This window comes from Dermacentor silvarum, chromosome 10 (genome assembly GCF_013339745.2).
Source record: "Dermacentor silvarum isolate Dsil-2018 chromosome 10, BIME_Dsil_1.4, whole genome shotgun sequence".
Taxonomy (NCBI): domain Eukaryota; kingdom Metazoa; phylum Arthropoda; class Arachnida; order Ixodida; family Ixodidae; genus Dermacentor; species Dermacentor silvarum.
The window spans coordinates 144,736,163-144,754,223 of record NC_051163.1 but is presented as its reverse complement, the minus strand read 5'-3'; the positions used below and the strand labels follow the sequence as shown (position 1 = coordinate 144,754,223).

The 18,061-nt window shown below is 45.2% G+C and overlaps 1 protein-coding gene across 1 annotated transcript; it reads left to right on the top strand.

The window, feature by feature from the left end:
• Positions 1-1,967: 1,967 nt before the first annotated feature.
• Positions 1,968-6,194, top strand: LOC119466186 (uncharacterized). Its single transcript, XM_037726681.2, is given in 6 exon segments — positions 1,968-2,001; positions 2,570-2,822; positions 3,390-3,563; positions 4,095-4,204; positions 5,024-5,350; positions 5,353-6,194. Coding segments are annotated over 6 exon segments (1,395 nt in total). The 3' UTR covers positions 5,850-6,194.
• Positions 6,195-18,061: the final 11,867 nt, after the last annotated feature.

Here is an 18,061-nt window from a genome sequence, read left to right as displayed (position 1 = left end):
AATGCAAAAAGCGACGTTTTGTTAAGAACCTAACTGGAACGTCAATGCATTTCTCCGCAAAGTTCGGGAATTAATATCTCGAAACTGGTGTCATCCTGAGAATTAATTCCAAGTGGATCCGCCTTGCGAACACCACTGCTACAATTTGTAAATTGCTTTATGGGCCATCAGGTAATTAGTTAAGAACTTGATTAGAGAATGTTTGTTAATTATACGATTATGCATTTCATTTTTTTGCAAATAATGTCTGCGTTTTCGAGTAGACCAGCTCGTTAACTAGAATTCGGCTAACTGTCACAGGAAACCTTAAATAAATTTTGAAAGTGTTCGCTGAAACACCCTGTATATGCTTCGTCTTCCTTCCCTATGGCAAGCTGCTCAACGTAGGACTTATGCTGCCACATATCGGGTGGATAGCTGTTCTTTAATGAAGACAGCACTGTGTCAAGTACTTCATAGAACCTCCGGCGGTACATGTCACTCGCTGATAGAAATACGTGAGCTGAGGAACCTTCTTGATAGCGGTGTGGAATCTTCTTTCGCCTAGCGGCTAGAACACACGGGTCCTCAACTTCTACTTTTTCTGCCTCTGCCATACATACGCGGGTCACGACTCGCGTGCGTTATTTTGGAGGTATTCTGCGCCGAGTTCAAGCTTGGCCCATCCAAGATGGCTGGTCCCTGCACGTGTGCTGTCTGCCCGCGCGCCTAGTGTTATGTTTCCGCTGGTGCTTATACGGTGGAAAATACGCTTCCTTTTCAACGTCAGACGGGTTCTGGCGAAGTACCGATAAGCGACGTGCCCACTATTCGTTTTGTCGTTGGTGCTCATGTTGTGTTTGTAGCCGGTGCACATTGCAACGTCCTCAGCCGCGGTAGAAGCGAGCTCGACGCCTGTTTTCTATCTCTCCTTTTATTGCGACAGCAATTGTATCGACACTCCAGGCAAACTTTCACTGTCGTCGTCGCCGTGATATTCCGTATAAAGTTCAAAAGTCATATGAGTGAGCGACCTTTTTCTCGCACTGTGAGTGCGAGAAAAAGCCCGTAACGCTGAGCCGAAAAGGATGGCGGCTTGATGGACATTATCTTCCCACGCGCTCAATATTCGGGTTAGTTGGAGGTCACTTGATCAAATGCGCGCATGGGAAGGAGAGCACGCGTCTTCTCATCTAGCCCTGCCGCAGCTGCAAATTACTGTGTGCGGTTGACGCTTACGCGGCCCGCGTGCCGTATCCAATTGTTGGTAATCAATAGAAGGGGGGGGGTGCAATGATCAAGGGCGAGCAATGATGGTTGCTAACTTCATGCGCGCTGTCTTCCTTCTTACATAGGCTGTTTTTCCGCGCCCCAAGTGTTGCAGATCGCATAGCCTAAGTTAATAGACAGGGGTAATTGGAGATCGCTCACAGAAGCCGTCGTGTAGTGGACATAAAAATATGCAGATGATGATGATGAATCTAATTTTCGTAGTCACGATGAATCGCATGGCTGTACAAACCGTTCGTCCCCGCTGCCGGCGGTCATCATAATGCCAGCGTTGTGATAGCGTCTGCTCGTGGTCATCCAGCGGGATATTTACAGGTTTACATGGTCCGTGCATTGCACGATGTTTGTAATTTTAATTAGGGAGTAAATGTTACTACAATTCATATAGGCGATATAACCAACAGACTCGTGTGAGGACCGCACTTTCTTGCCGCAATTTTGGCGAGCCTTACAAGGGACCGGGCCATTTTATCTAATTTTTCCAACTACGAGTATGAAATCCGCCGTAAACCTCCGCGATCGCCTCCTCTCCCCATCTATTAGCCCCGAGAATTAGGAGTGGCGCCGCCTGGCGGGATGTTTGGATGACGTCACGGCCAGGAGAGAAGTTTCGAGGGCGGCCCCGATAACGTGCGTTCGCTTCGTCACACTGTGAAGTGCTGTGCCTGCGTTCGATTTCTGCGCAATGCAAGCTTCAGATGAACGACGAAAACTGCAGTGATCGTGTTTCAGGTAAGCAAACAGAGATATCTGTGTGTACAATCGTCATCAGTGCGCGAGCGCGAGCGAGAAATGCCCGCTCTCCGGCGTGAATGCGTTGACAGCAGTGCTCGCGCGATCTCTTTCGGATATAGTTTCACTTTCACGAGGTTTCTCCGCACTGGATGTGTACGCTTATATGCCTGACAGCGTTTTTGGCACTGTGCCAAGTTTGCTATCTTCGCAAAAGTGACAAGAGCGCTGTCAATATCGAGTCTCGCGAAATCTCTCGAAAGTGAAACTTTGTCCGAAAGTGATCCCCATAGAAAATGCAACCCCAGCTGTTGTGTCAGTTTTCTTGCATACTCACTCAGGCACTCTGTTTAATTTCACGTTTTTCTTGCAATAACTGTTTATTGCATCGTGTTCGTGCACGCGAACAGAAGCAATTGCTTCTGTTCGCGTGCATGAGCGCGTTGTAATTGGTAATGGCTGGAGTTTCTTTCCTGCGGTCCCCTCGTCTCTTCGTGCGGCGCCGCAGCCGCGATGATGTCACAAGCATTAATTTAGATAACCTGCTTTTAAATTATTTTGTTTGCAGTTGCATTACCGCTTAGCAGAATCAACCGGTATGTGGACAAGGCGTGCGAGACGAGCCGGTGCCTCACGGAGGTGGAGGAAGTTTATTACGCGGGCCACGTCGTTGAGTGCGCCGTCGAAACAGCTGAGAACGCTCGTTTTGACTTTCTGGCGTTTGTCTTGCAAACGACTGCTATCAACACTGCGCCGCATGAAGTGAAGATTACCGTTTGCGACTCAGTGGTAGATCGAGCCAGCTGTTCGTGCAAAGCAGGGTACGACGATTACTGGCGGCTGCTGGGCTTGATATGCTCCAAGTGCAAATACCTCGATCGCCGGTTGACATCCGGCTGTGTTGCACTATGTGACTGGCACTGTTTGATCTTTAGATATTCAATGTGATTGCAAGCAGATTCATTTAAAGTCTCCTGTAGCAGATAGCGAGATTCTGTCATCAAAGACTCGCTAATTTTCTTCGTCGATCATTATTAACTCTGATGTTGCAATTGCGGAACTGAGGCCAAGCTACATTCATTTAGCAGAAATATTTGCTAGAGCCACATATTTCAACCAGTTTAATAATTTTTTTACAGTGAAGGTGTTGTTTTTCAAGTGTCTCTTTGGAATATCACCTGTTGTAGGCTGCAAAGGGCATTATTTGTCTTGGCAGAAAATGTATTCATTCAGACGGAAACTTCACATCAATTACTATTCCAATGTATATTAAGAAGTTTGATGAATGCATGATTCGAAAATTATTACGCTTAAAGGCCAAGTGAAATTTGTCTTTTGGAGGTTTAATGTCTTTGGAATTGACATATGCTAACTGTTTTATTTTACAGAAACTACAAGTGCAAACACATTGTAGCTGTACTGCTGCATATAAATGCTGCCAAGACTTTTGACAAGCTGTCACCAACTGACCAGCCACAGAAGTGGGGCAAGGAGCACAAAGAGCGTGTAAAACAAAAGTATGAGCCAAGAGCTATAGTCGACCTTCCATGTGCAAAAAAGGTTTGCAAATATATTGGTCTTCTAAAACTGAGTGGAATAAGAGGGCAAACAGCAAGGCCAATGCTGAAACGAAGGGCAGTCGGCTCACAGTGTTTGCTTGGTGAAAATACTCTTGTAAATAGCCTTGCTGTTTGCCTTCTTAAGCTGTAAGATCAGTTTCATGATTTCAACAAATGCTCTAGTTTTAGTGTAAACTATGTACTGCAAATGTTATTTACAGATGTCTTCATCAGAGGCACAGAGCACAAATGAAGTCAATGGTGCCATGTGCCAGCTGTTGAGTATAGTTAACATTAGGTGCATCTGAGGTGAATGCTTGACATCTCTTATTATACACAGAAGTAGGATCTATCACTCTTTACCGTAGTGAAAATATGCATTTTCATGCTTGCTTATCAAGTCCGAGAGGTGGGAAAATGAATGCACAAACCCTAATGCTAACAGCCCAACAGTAACGAGTGGTGCAGTGTTTACGACTAAGTTCCTATCTAGAACATAACATTGCTGCCTCTCGTTGCTACTTTTTCCAGGCAAAAATCAAAAAGACCCCCCCAGCTGGAAGGCAACATACTTGAAAGACTTCTGCAGAATGTGAGCCATCAGTCTGCAGCAAAAATGCACTTAGAAAGAGATACTCAATTAGGTATGCATTCAAATTTGGTTTGGCTGTTTGAACCTGAGTGTCATAAAGGACTGGCCAGCAGCGGCGCCTAATCTCCTTATCTGAGAGCAGTAATGCAGCGGGAAAACATGTCCCAATACTGTATAAAATGTAATTTAGCATGTCTTGCCTAAGCTTGAGTATTTGCAATGTAGTTGATTACATGCCTAATGAGCTGTACTGCAACATGTTGCATAGGCAGTACGCTGTGTTTCGTTGCTTTCGTTGCAACATAATTATTTTAATCAGAACCACATGTTATCTATAACCATGATAACAAATCAACCAGTTTTAATTTTAATATGTGCCAGCTGTATTTATGTGAGCCTTTAGGCAGTCCATTGAGTTTAGCTAAGTGCACAAATGTTTTAATTATATTTTTAATACTATATCCAAGGGCGTGTGCAGTTTTCTAAGGATAGTGCGTTCCAAGTTCCAGTATCCTTCATGGGCAGCTACATGTAGCAAAATGTAATGTTTATCGCTCCAAACATTGCGGCTCCTCTCTTTTCAATAGGCTCGAACGCGTCTTCAAGGCATTTTGCCAGCGCGAAACATTTCCTAGCTGCTAAGGAAGTACAAGAGCTGTGTTGCTTTGAAACCTTTAAAACAATTTTTGCCAACTACAAGTCAAATGTAGACGTTATGACTACCACAGCAATTAATTATGCAAACATCTGTGTATTTTGCATCCAAGACGAAGTGGGTTTTATCTGTTTCATCACATTTCTTGCACATGCTAGTTTTCACCATGCTACTGTGAATACTAATTGCAGGCTTTTTTCTGAAAATGTATTTCAGAAACAGAATCCACGTTGAACCCAGCTGTAGAAGCAGGATGTTCCACTTCTGAGCCAGCACCTAAAGACTTAACACTCATTGGTTCTGTGAAGGAGTTAAGGAGTGTTCTTGGGATCAGCAGTGAAGTGACACCAGAAATGCTGCTTCAACACTTACAGGAAAGCAAGAGTCGTGAAGACATTATAATGATTGAAAGGTTAACAAGAGATCAGGGGAAATGTAGTCTCTGGCTGCACCACAGGGTAGGCATGATCACAGCTTCTATTGCCTACAGCACCCGTGTAAAGACAAAGATGGGCCCACATGATCTGAGATCATTGATAAAAAAGTGATGAGGCAGAATAATGTCCGTACAGCAACAATGTGTCGTGGAAGTACACTAGAAGGCAGTGCAAGAAAATGCTACCAAAGCCAGCGAGCCAGTCATGAGAACTTGGTTGTGAGGCAGTGTGGACTTTTCATTATGGAAGGCCGCCCTTACATGGGTGCAAGTCCAGATGTACTAGTAAAGTGCAACTGTTGTCCTGAGCGGGTACTGGAAATCAAATGCCCCGAGTCCATGAAAAAATTCTTGGAAGAGAATATGGAGAAGAACAAAGAAAAAGTTTTGACTCAAAACCTAAAGCGTGCAACCACATATTTTTGCCAAGTGGAGGTGCAAATGGTCATCACAGGAGTTCCGCATGCAGATTTGTTTGTAATTGTCAATGAGCAAGACAATATTTGCATTACAGTGCCATTTGATGAGGCCTATTTCAGTGATGTAGTTGAAAGGTCTTCCTATTTTTTTGAGCAGTACATACTGCCACATGTTCTTTCTACATGAAATGCTTTGCTTCTGTTGCACATGCAATTTTTAATGCACTGCGCGTAACCAAACTGCAGCCTCCCTTTTTAAGCCACGAAAATGACTGATATATGAGGTTTAACATTCCAACGTGACAAAAGTGTTATTAGGGATGGTGTAGGGGGCAGTTATACATCAATATTGGGTATATAAGCACCTTGCTATTGCCTTTCTCGGTAGGAACACAGCCGAGAAATCAACCTGCGACCTCATGTTCAGCAACAGAATGCCATTGCCACAGTTAACTCGATACATAAACCATAAGAAAAGTTGCATGTGCAATCAGAGAAAGCACTCCTAGATAGTTTGGACACATCTGCAGTATGAGGCCTTGTGCTATGTACAGTGGAGTCCACTGTGAAAGGGAACACTCAGATGTGGGGCCCTAACTTGTCTGGCATCCTAGCTGCAAGTGGCTGTGGAAGCAATGTCAATGCACTGCACAGGTGTGTCAAAAGGAATGAGAGCTACCAACTACAAGTTATCTGCTCCAAGTCTATGCGATTTTGCTATTGCGAGAGAGGAAAATCCAGACACGCCCTGCACTCAAGTGTTCCCTTTAACAGTGGGCTTCTCTGTACACTGAGCCAGAAAATGCAAACACGGTAGCAGGCTGTAGCACACAAAAAAAATTGCATTACCTGACCATGCAAACACATTATTGTGTAAACGGCCGAGTCATGCAGTGGCTAGAGCATTTTGTGATGCAACCTCAAACCATAAAAGACACTAAAATGACAGATTAGGAATCGCATGCAGTGCAGTTGTCTATGTGGCATTCTGTGCATTTAATTTTTGGGTGACTGCATTTTGTAATGTGACTGTGATACTGTCAAGAAATAACTGTGATATAAAAAAAGTTGTCGCAGTTTCGCCTGAAAGGCGAAGCATCAATTGCGATAGCAAACTTGTAGAGAGCTATACAGAGTAATGATATTAGCTTTATCAGCTGTATAAACTTGGACATGCAGCAGCATCGACAACACGCAGAACTGTTGTCGACGCCATCGGCGTTTTGCCCGCGTTCGCTCAAAATGCGTGCGGCGTTGGTGACTGTTGCCGGAGCCTTTGATATAAATAGGCACTTCGTGCCGCAGCTAAACGTCGCCTCCCTTCCCTCGCCCTCCCCCACGGCCTCTCGCGCGTCGGAAGAAGGCGCGTTTGCTCTACATATATGGTGATTGTAAAGGAGAAAAGAGACGCCTTCTTCTGCAGCCCTTAAGCGAGCACGGCGCAGAACGCGCGTTTGTTCTCCGCCGTGCGTTCACTCCCCGTGAAAGACGCGCCCCTCACGCCCTTTCACTCGCACATACAGCGTTCGGCGCGTGGCGACGATTTCTTCTCCAACTGACGTCATACGGAACCTCACGGCGACGGCGACGGCGACGGCGACGGCAGAAATCTGCTTTTGAGTGTCCATATAATTGCTATCGCAATAAAAAGTCATCCCGGGGATAGTCACTTGTGGTTTATGTTTTATGCCCAGCTTTCTACATGGGTATTCAATCATACTAGTATGTGAATTTTGTGTTAATTCGCATGGGCTTCCATTCATACAACAATGATGAAGAAAAGTGCACAAAGGCGTTAGAAAGACGTTCTCATTTTTTGTCTACTGCTCATGTGGTCATGTTTGTGGGATATTTGGCCGATACTGTGATACTGGGGTAGCCAGACAACTGTTGCGCTGTACAGTAGTTATCTGTAGTTTTGTTTGTTTCATTTCCGGCTGGTGTTTGTTTTGTGATATAATTGGTATGGGTGACTGCATTTTGTAATGCAACTGTGATACTGTAAAGAAGTAACTGTGATATCAGAAAGTCATCCCGGGGAATGACAGTATATATTCACTTGTGGTTCATGTGCCATGCGCAGCTTTCTACATGGGTATTCAATCATGCTTGTATGTAGGTTTCGTGTTAACTCACGTGCTGCCACTGACATACTGTGATACTAAAACAAAGATATGCTGACAAGCATTACTGTGATATGTGATGATATAACTGCATTATGAAACAGCTCAACAGTGAAGCATGCGTCAAAATTATTTTTATGCATCGCTTTTCTCATAAAATTGGCTATTTGAGATCGCAATTATTGAAATAAAATTTTTATGCATTAAAAATGCAACAGTCATGTATTTCTGGTGCCAAGGAAAACTAAAAGTGGTGCTTCTTGACAAGAAGCTCGAAATGTTTCCTAGTTGGCTTTACTGTTAGTGGGCGGTGTTGTAAGAAAAAAATGCTTGGTGTGGTGTGTTTCGTGGCTGAGTGCACAGCGATATACTCGGAAACGGCTTTGGTGGTAAGCACGATATCGTCAGCGTCGCGGTCCCATACTAAGCCAAGCAACTTTGTTGTTGCTTTGGCTTCTCCAATGCTGGCGAGAGAAGTGTTGTCCTTGAGGAATTGACGGCAAAGAACGCTGGAGTTGGAGCACCACTTTCTCAACTCCACACTTGCATCTGCTAAGATGGCTTATGCAGCACGGTAGATTTCGAGGGCCTCTTCTTCAGTGGAAGCTCCTATGACGAAGTCGTCCACGTAGAATGATGTCTTTAGGCGTGTAGCTATTATTGGCTGTGTCTTCTTCCACATTTCCAAGTGATGCTGCAAAGTAGCAGGAAAGGGCTAGACGACACTCCGAAGAGCGCACGAGTCATTCGACGATGGAAGGCATTTTCCCCTCGTCGCCTCGGAAACGACGACGGAGCGGCATTGTTTCGAGTCACCGACACGCCGATTAACGGACCCAAATGTGTGCGTGTGCGTCCGTGTGGAGCAGTGCGGGGGCGCGACCTCGGACAGCGAGGGGGGAATAAACCGTGCCCTCGCCCCTGATTAAAAGGGGCGCGGCCAAGACTTTTGGGAGGAGTCATGGAATAATTAAGTGAACTCTGCATACCTACAGTTCCCCGACATAGGGAACTAGGGAAATGAGAGGCTATTTAAGCGCAGTTTTTAGGCCCTGCTAATTAGTCTAGAAGCTGAACCTGTGAGCTGCTGAGAAGCCGTTGGGGAGCTAGAGCCGTCCAGTATCGCCTGGGCCGCCTAGCCACGTCAGAACTCCTACTAGTTGACGCATGCGACGACAAACCAACGTCTTCAACGAAGCTCGCGGTATTTCGCCTCAAGTTAGCTCAACCTGCTGGAAGCCGTCAGATCTAGACTCCCGGGAAACCCAGCCCAGCAATCGCATCCACCTCAACAAGATCGGCTCGCCAGCATTCTTCGGGAAAGCTTTGCGCGCCGACTTCACGGTTTATGGACTTGCTGCTGCTGTCCGGCCACGCGTATGACATCGTTTTTCTTTTGAACTTTGTTTTAGTGTTAAGTGTATTCTTGTATATTTGATCCGCGCCGTTTCATGTGTATGTCCACAGTTAATATTTGCATTAGGTCCATCTGTTGTTACCTCCGGCTGTCTGCCCTGCTGGCTTCATCGGACGAAACACGTCGCAAGAATCTATACCACGTGCTCTGCACTGGGACCACCTGACCAGCACGGTGACGTCGACATCATGGGATAAAAGCAGCAGCCCTTTCGACGTACCCATCAGTGGACTTGGAAGCACCGAACAAGCACGGATGCTGATCAAAGTTTTTTTCTGATCGCACAGGTTAGTGACAAACATTTAGTCTCTTCAGTTAGAGACAACGACGTAACATTGACGGTGCTCCCAAGTCCATAATGCTGTGTTGCTATTTTGCGGGATTGTGTTAATGTTGTCCGCTTAATGTTACTAACATCCGGAGACGTGGAACAAAATCCAGGCCCTGACTCTGATTCGGACGAATGTTCGCAGCGGGAACTAATGAAACTCATACTAAAAGAACAAAAAGAAACGAACAAAACACTGAAACAACTGTCTTCAAATATCAAGCATGTGGAGACAATAGTTGCAGATTTGCAGGAAAGAATGACAGTAATTGAGAATGAAAGAGGACTGTGGAAAGAATGCGCAGAAAAGATGGTACACTGCGAAGAATCTTGTAACTCTACCATGACGCAAGTCGAATCTCTGGCATCGAAGGTCGATGATTTAGAAAATAGAAGTAGGAGGAACAACCTAGTAATTTATGGACTAAGTGAGAGCTCTGATGAAGGTGTTAAAACACTTGAAGCAAAAGCGCGAGACGATATATTTAAGAACCTAGGAATAGATATTGACTCAATAGAACGAGTTCAAAGAATCGGTAGAAAGCAAAGCCAAAGGACACGCTCCGTTATTATCAGGTTATTTAACTTCGCCGAGAAAAGCAAAATATTATCGAGCTGCTTCAAGCTGAAAAATACCCAGATTTCAATATGCGAGGATTTCTCGAAGAAAGTACGCGACACACGTGCTAAACTATGGCGTTTTGCAGTAAGTGACAAGGCGAAAGGGGCGAAGGTATCGCTGGCATTCGATAAACTGAAAATAAATGGCAAAACTTTTACCTGGTTTACATGAGGACCGCAGAATTGGTCAATCAAAACCAATAACTTCCGCACACGCTGGCCCGACACCTCGTGTTAGCACGTGACAACAACGTGCTAGATTTATCAGAGTGTTATCGCTGAATGCGCGCAGCGTAGTCAATAAGTTCAGCTTACTTGAAAGCATAGTTGCAGCTCATCAACCACACGTCATAGTCATCCCGGAAACCTGGCTTCACGAAGGCGTCCAGGATTCCGAAGTGTTTCCATCTTCTTATCGGCTCATACGGAAAGACAGAGAATCGCGGGGGGGGGGGGGGGGGGTAGGTGTAGCTGTCGCAATTAAATCTAACATAAAATTCACAGTGTTAAACAACATACCTGACCATGAAAGCGTATGGTGTAAACTCACATTTAATGGAAAAAGCGTATTTCTGGGTGGTGTGTACCGACCTCCGAATGCACCCCCCGAATACCTCGATGTTATGCACGATTACATTGCACGGCACACTAACTCACGTTCCAATATTATCATCACAGGTGATTTCAATTTACCAGAAATCAATTGGACTAATCTTTCACACAACAGTTCTGACGCGAAAAGTGCCGAATCACTATTGTTTGTCATTTACTTTCTATTTAGACCAGCTAGTTTCCGAACCGACTAGAATAGCTGGCCCATCATGTTCTGTACTTGATTTGATGTTCGTAAGCAGTCTATTTCAAAATAAGACATTAAACGTTGAAAATGAAATTTCGGACCATAAAATAATAGTATTCTCCTGCCCAATTTTAGGAAACCGTGAACGCGTTAAGCCATCGATTGCTGTTATCAAGGATTACTCAAGAGCAGATGACAATGCGATCTCAGAATATTTGAACGCCTGCTTTCTACAGTCTTTACTTCATGACGTAAATTAATTATGGTTACGTTTTAAGCATACTGTACAATTTTGTGAAGATAACTACATTCCCTCGAGAAAGAACCGGGTTAACAGAGAACATCCTTGGGTATTGCGCGAAATAATACATTTAAAACGGAAAATTAAAAGGAAGTGCAGAAAGAAAACCACACATGACCTCCGAAATCTCGTACTCTTGCTACAAGATAAGATCCAAACGGCCAAGGAACGTTTTTTCACTCTTCCTCTGCCTTCTTACATCACATGTAAAACACAAAAATTCTGGCGCTACCTGTCGAGGGAGCGGCACACCGTATCACAGATTACTGTTTTGAACGAAACCGTTGGTCAGCCAGACGTCATAGCAAGCAAATTTAATGAATTTTTTCAATCTGTATTTAACAGAACTACGCTTAACGGCCCCTCTCCACGTTATCAGTTCGCCAATCCAATGCCTGAAATAGACATCGACCAAGAAGGAATTTTTCGACTATTGCAAAATATGGACGTAAAGAAACCATGTGGCCCCGACCTCATAACAAACGAATTTCTGCAAAAATACGCAGTTTGGATGTCGAAATACTTATACGTAATTTACAGGCGATCTTTGGATACTTCAGTGATACCTGACGACTGGCGAATGGCCAAAGTAATACCTGTGCACAAATCTGGCTCTAAACTCGACGTAAATAACTATAGACCTGTTTCATTAACATGTGGATCCAGTAAATTGTTCGAACATATTATTTATAAGGCCATAATATTGCACTTAGAGAATAATAACCTACTATACAGCCGGCAACATGGATTCCGTTCAGGCTTATCTACTATTACTCAGTTAGCTGAGATAACCCATGATATAGCTACCGCAATAAATAACAGAAGTCAAATAGATGCAATTTTCTTAGATTTCCCAAAGGCCTTTGATGTTGTTCCCCATCCAGCTCTTATGACTAAACTAAGTGCCATTGGTATACACGGGAAAACAGTTTCATGGATAAAGAACTATCTCGAAAACAGAAGGCAATGCGTAGTTGTGAACGATATTATGTCTGATTACCTCAACGTTTTTTCTGGTGTACCACAAGGCTCGTTTCTTGCGCCCCTCCTATTTCTGATCTACATCAATGATATTCAATCATGTGTTCAGCCACATATTCAAATGCGCTTATTCGCCGATGATTGCGTAGTTTACACAACAGTAAATACCAGGGAGGATCAGGTAAAACTAAACGATTCGCTAGCCGCAATACAAAATTGGTGCGACATATGGGGGATGAAACTGAATGCAACAAAAACTACCAGTATCTCCTTCACACACAAGAAAAATGCGCTTCAGTTTACGTACACCATAAATAACATACCACTCAGAAAATGCGATGAAGTCACATATCTCGGGGTCACTCTTACAACGAAATTAAATTGGGAACCTCATATAAATAACATATATAACAAGGCGCTAGGTAAGCTGCATTTCTTGAGAAGAAAACTCAGAAACACACCTCCTTGTGTTAAATTAAACGCATACAGAACCCTCATTAGACCCGCTTTAGAGCATGCTGACTCAATTTGGGCTCCGCACCAGAGGTATTTAACCGACAAACTAGAACGCATACAGAAATTAGCATTGAGATTCATATATTCGCGCCAAGCAAGCATTGCGAACCTGCGCGTCAAGGCTAACATTCAACCACTAGCTCAACGTAGAATGATTTCTAGATTAAAATTTCTATGCTTTCACGGCTCCTATCATATACCACAAGCATTCAAGACTTTATGCCCGAAATAATCATAATAAATCAATACGGTCCCATCCCAGTCATAATAACACTCACAAGTATTCCCACACGCCATTTCCCATTGGAACATGCTACCCTCTGAGGCGCATCTGTCAATGCATTTATTGACAGAATTCAGAATCTGCAATTCGAGTGGTAGTAAAGTGACTGATGTTATCTGTATTCCATATGCAGCCTCTTGTGGCTGCATACTTATCGCAAACGTTGCTTTTCCTGCTTGTACTAACCGCTCCTTTAAGCAAAGTGTGTGTATTTATTGAGTATGTTCACTTTTGTGCGTGCTTATGTTCTTTGTTTGGATACAATGGTTTCACTTTTCTCTCTTTTTCTCCTTTTTTGTACTATATCTCATTTTGTAACCACTCCTGCATGGGCCCGAGGAGGGCCTGCAGTATTGTGAAATAAATAAATAAATAAATAAATAAATAAATAAATAAATAAATAAATAAATAAAACATTTATTTGTCATCATCATTGGGCTATATTAAGTTCAGGTGTTCTTGTGTCTTTTTTATTATTTGATTTTATTAATTTGTGTATAGTTATCAGTCGATAAATAACTTGTTTTTTGTTTACTCCCGACTCTGACTCTTCCACTGTGTTCGCTCCAGTACGGAACGACCAACCGGCTTGTATACCCTGTCGATCGACTTCGCGCCGACGACGGGTGACAGCCGTGACATAATTATATCGCGGTTTTGCCACGTAAAGCCGAAGAATTTGTTTAAATTAAAAGAAAAAAACAGGTGGCTGCGTTCTTGGCTTCTTTTTTATAGGGGTGTGTCACAGACCCCATGAACGAGGTGCCAACGCCGGACCAAATTCCAAAGCCGACTTATCAGCTTCCGAAAATAATCTCACAGAAGCAAGGATAATTAAGAGTGGGCCCTCTGGTGCGCCAGCGAACGCCGGTTGCTGTCCAAAGACCGAGTCCGAGCCCAGAGTTGTCAAAACATAACAAAATATATTCTTCCCACAAGGAACTGTCTTGTGTGAAGAATCTTCCCTTTCATTGCTATCGACTCTTGCCTGAGCGGGAGCTTCTGTGCGCTGCTGCAAACGAAGTCGTCCGAGTTCTCTCTCTGCTATTTCAGCTTCTCTCTGTTGCTCCTTCAGTCGTTGTGTGTGCCACGTCTCTTCTCTGTACTTCGTCTTTTGACTGGTTTCAGTATGTACCAACTGACCCACATAGCTACTCTGCTGCTTTGCACCACACACTAATCATCAACGGTTTTTAAATTTGAATTTCCTGTCCTTGGTTTTTTGATCGTAGGGTTCCGGATTGTGGCTATGAGTCCCGGTCGGTTTATTTTCGGAATCGGGCGTGGAAAGGGGCTTGCCTGAGCCTTCGCTCGAAATACAGCTGCCGTCAGCAGTTGAACCCTTCGATCGTCGAGGGTTCGATCTTCGGTGATTCCTTCAAAGGATCGTCTGGGGCTCGAACTCCCTCGACGTTACGTATGATTAAGTCATACAGTGGGCTGTCTATACAAAGAGCAGTGACATTGCCACTGTAATATGGGGTCTTGGCTTCGGCAACCTTCCTAGCCGTACCATCGACCAGGTAAACTAAACGGCTTTCGCCCGTGAGCTCATCGTTTTATTGCGATAGCAATTATATGGACACTTCAACCGGATTTCTGCCGTCGGCGTCGCCGTCGCCGTCAGGTTCCCTATAGATAAAATCTTCACCGCGCGCCGTATGCCCGAGCGGAAGCGTGCGGGGACGCGCGCTATCACGGAGAGCGAACGCACTCATCTCCCACGCGCAAGCAAGGAAGTAGGAAGCCAGCGCCGGAGGGAGCGGGGGGACTCTGCCAACAACTGCGCTCGTCGCTCGTCCGCACCGTCTCTTATCTCCACACGGCTCTGACCTTTATGCGCCGTGCATTCGCCGCTCAGTTTCCGTTGAAGCGATAGACCGCACGTACCTTCGCCCGCGGCGGCGTATGCTTGCTGCCAGCGTTTTGACAGTCGTTTTCTGCAGTCATTCAGTGTGATCTATTCGTGTTTGTTTGTGCGCGCTCACACCACGCTTGTTCATTCAGTTGGTAATAGTCGGGCCACATTTTCCAACGCACTCTACACATGCAATGCTGCCCGGATCGGCAGTGCAGCGCTACATGTGTGTCCCTTCGAACGCGCTGCCCACGGGAAGCGCTTCTCATCAACACCACCGTTTCACAAGCGCCTTCTCGTGGTCATCGAGTCTCTCTTCATGTCGGTCTACTTACGGCGCAGCACACCTGCTTACTTAATCAGCTCATGTTTACTACAATTCACTTTGCTACCAAAGCCGCTCACCTTACTTCGTATGACATTGCTGTGTTGCTATCGCATTCATTGCTTCGCCCTTAGGGCGAAACTGTGACATTTTTTGACCAAGTCTCTTCACACGATCACTGTGCTGCTGCCGGTATCTCGTAACACCGTGATTTGGTTTTCTTCCATTCTTCCGGCAAGTACAGGCATTCAGGAAATTATGGGCGTTGTGAAACCACAGCATTAACGACTGGAATTCTTTTAACCGTCTCCGAGTTCTACAAAGTCGGCGTTTATGTCTTCTTGATGTTTTGGCGGGGCATAACCACAGGGGTAATTGGAGAGGCGTTCGTCCTGCAGTGGACATAAAATATAGGCTGATGATGATGATGAAACACAGGATGCTAGGGGAGTTTCCTTCACTCCGTTGCGGCATGTATCGGCTTTATGCCCAGTTCGCCCACATTTAAAACAGTTGACATCATTGGGGCGCGCCAAATTGCCCCGACAATTGCTAGCATGGTGGTCCAGTCGGTTACAAAGATAACACCTCGGAACAGGCTTCTGAGGATTTCTCCTTTCATCGGATGCCGGTTTCTTTGCGGCCTCTGCCTCCTCTTTTTTGATCTTGGAGAGATTGGTGCCTACCTGTGCTTCCAAAAATTGGTCTGCCAATTCCAACATATCTTGAAGCGATTTAGCTTTCCTTTCTTTCAGATAGAGTGACATGCTCGGGTGGCAACTGATGAAGAATTGCTCCTTGATTAGAAGCTCTCTAAGCGCACCGTACTCCTGTACAGTCTCTGAAAGTTCGGTCGACCTATGAAAATAATGGCTAAACCGCGCGGCAAATTGCGTGGCGCTCTCGCCATCGGCGGGCTTTTCGGTCCTAAACTTGTCTCGGCACCCTTCTACGGTGAACCTAAAAATGTCTTTAGTAGAGCGGCTTTCACCCTTCCGTAATTAGAGACATCGGTTGGCGTCAGCCTACCGTACACACTAAGTGCTTCGCCAATCAAACACGTGCTCAACGCAGTGGCCCATTGATCCTCTGGCCAATTATGGCTTTTAGCAACTGTCTCAAATCTATGCAAATAAGCATACAGGTCCTCTTTTCTTTCATCGAATGCCACAAGCAGCTTGCTTGGGTTCAGACGGAAGCTAGTGTGTTCCCTTTCAGTGGTATCGACTCTTGCCTGAGCGGGAGCGTCTGTGAGCTGCTGTAAACGAAGTTGTTCAAGTTCTAACTCGTGCTGTCTTTCTCTTTCTCTCTCGGCTATTTCAGCTTCTCTCTGTTGCTCCTTCGCCTCTCTTTCTTCTTTTATCTGTAGCTCCTTCGCCTCTCTTTCTTCTTTTATCTGTAGCTTCTTCGCCTCTCTTTCTTCTTTCATCTGTCGCTCCTTCGCCTCTGTTCTTTGGCCCTTTCGGTCGCTAGCCTTTCTTTTTCTCTTTCGAAAGCTTCTTTTTCCTTCTGGCTAACCCACTTCCGTAGTTACGCTCTGGAAAGACCCATCTTCTCACCAAGGGCAACTAATTTCTCGTGATCCATGATGCCCTTCAAAAACTAGCCGCGTGCAAAAATATCTGATTTCAACTATCAAACTGCTCTCTGCACACAAGTTAGCGAACCGTGGTGCAACACTCAAAATCGTTTACAATGGCAATGTAAACGACCCTAGGCTCTTTCTCCCTACTATGGACACACAATTTGCACCAGAAAGGTCGTGTCGCGGACGCCAGAAATATTGCCACAGACTCCGGTGGACGAGGTGCAGACGCCAGACCAAATTCCAAAGCCGACTTATCAGCTTCCGAAAATAATCCCACGAAAGCAAGGACAATTAGGAGTGGGCCCTCTGGTGCGCCAGCGAACGCCGGTTGCTGTCCAAAGACCGAGTCAGAGCCCAGAGTTGTCAAAACACAACAAAATATATTCGATCTTGACACAAGCACACACACATGCAAATTTAGGCTAGACACATCACAATACTGACACGTAGTAGTGACGCCGAGGTAAACAGTCGTAAAACTGTGTATGACGAAAGTAATTCTTTATTGGGCGAACCTGTGCCCACAAAAGCAAGCTACACTCGAAGCACAACGAAAGCGGCGAACACAGTCGGCGGTCGTCGAAATCTGATCAGCGGCGAAGCGCGTCGGCTTTTATACCTGAGTCATCGAAGGTTTCAGATTAATCCCTGATGCCCGCGTGTCTTCCAGAAAGTTCTAGACAATTCGCGTCGGTCATACAATCAGATAACATAAGCGTCGGTGAAAACAGGCAACGGAAACAAGCATCGATAACGTTCTAGAAACTTCCGATACAGGCGCGTCCTGCGCCGAGCGACAACGTTTAACGCCTGCTAGCCGGTGGAAAGCGGCCATCGGCGAAAGATAAACATGTATACGTGTCAATACCCTCCCCTTAAAAAGCATCGTCCCGATGCTACAAACACGAAAGCGAAAACAAAACCACGCGTAATAAAAAAAACAATAACAAAGTAACAAAGTACCTAACGTCGTCAGCGGGCGTAGAAAGGCTTAAGACGCACCACATGGATGACTTCAGGTCGTGCCCGGCGCCGCTGTGATTGCGAAATGCCGTCTGGCACGACATCATAGTCCAGTGCGCAAATACGTCGGATTATCTTGTATGGTCAGAAATAGCGACGCAAGAGTCTCTCGCTAAGTCCTCGTCGGCATATCGGAGTCCAGACTAGAGATGGGCAAAATGGCTCACTTCAGTGAGCGGCTCCGAACGGCTCAGCTCACTGAAATGAACCGGTTCATTTGAACGGCTCACCAGTTC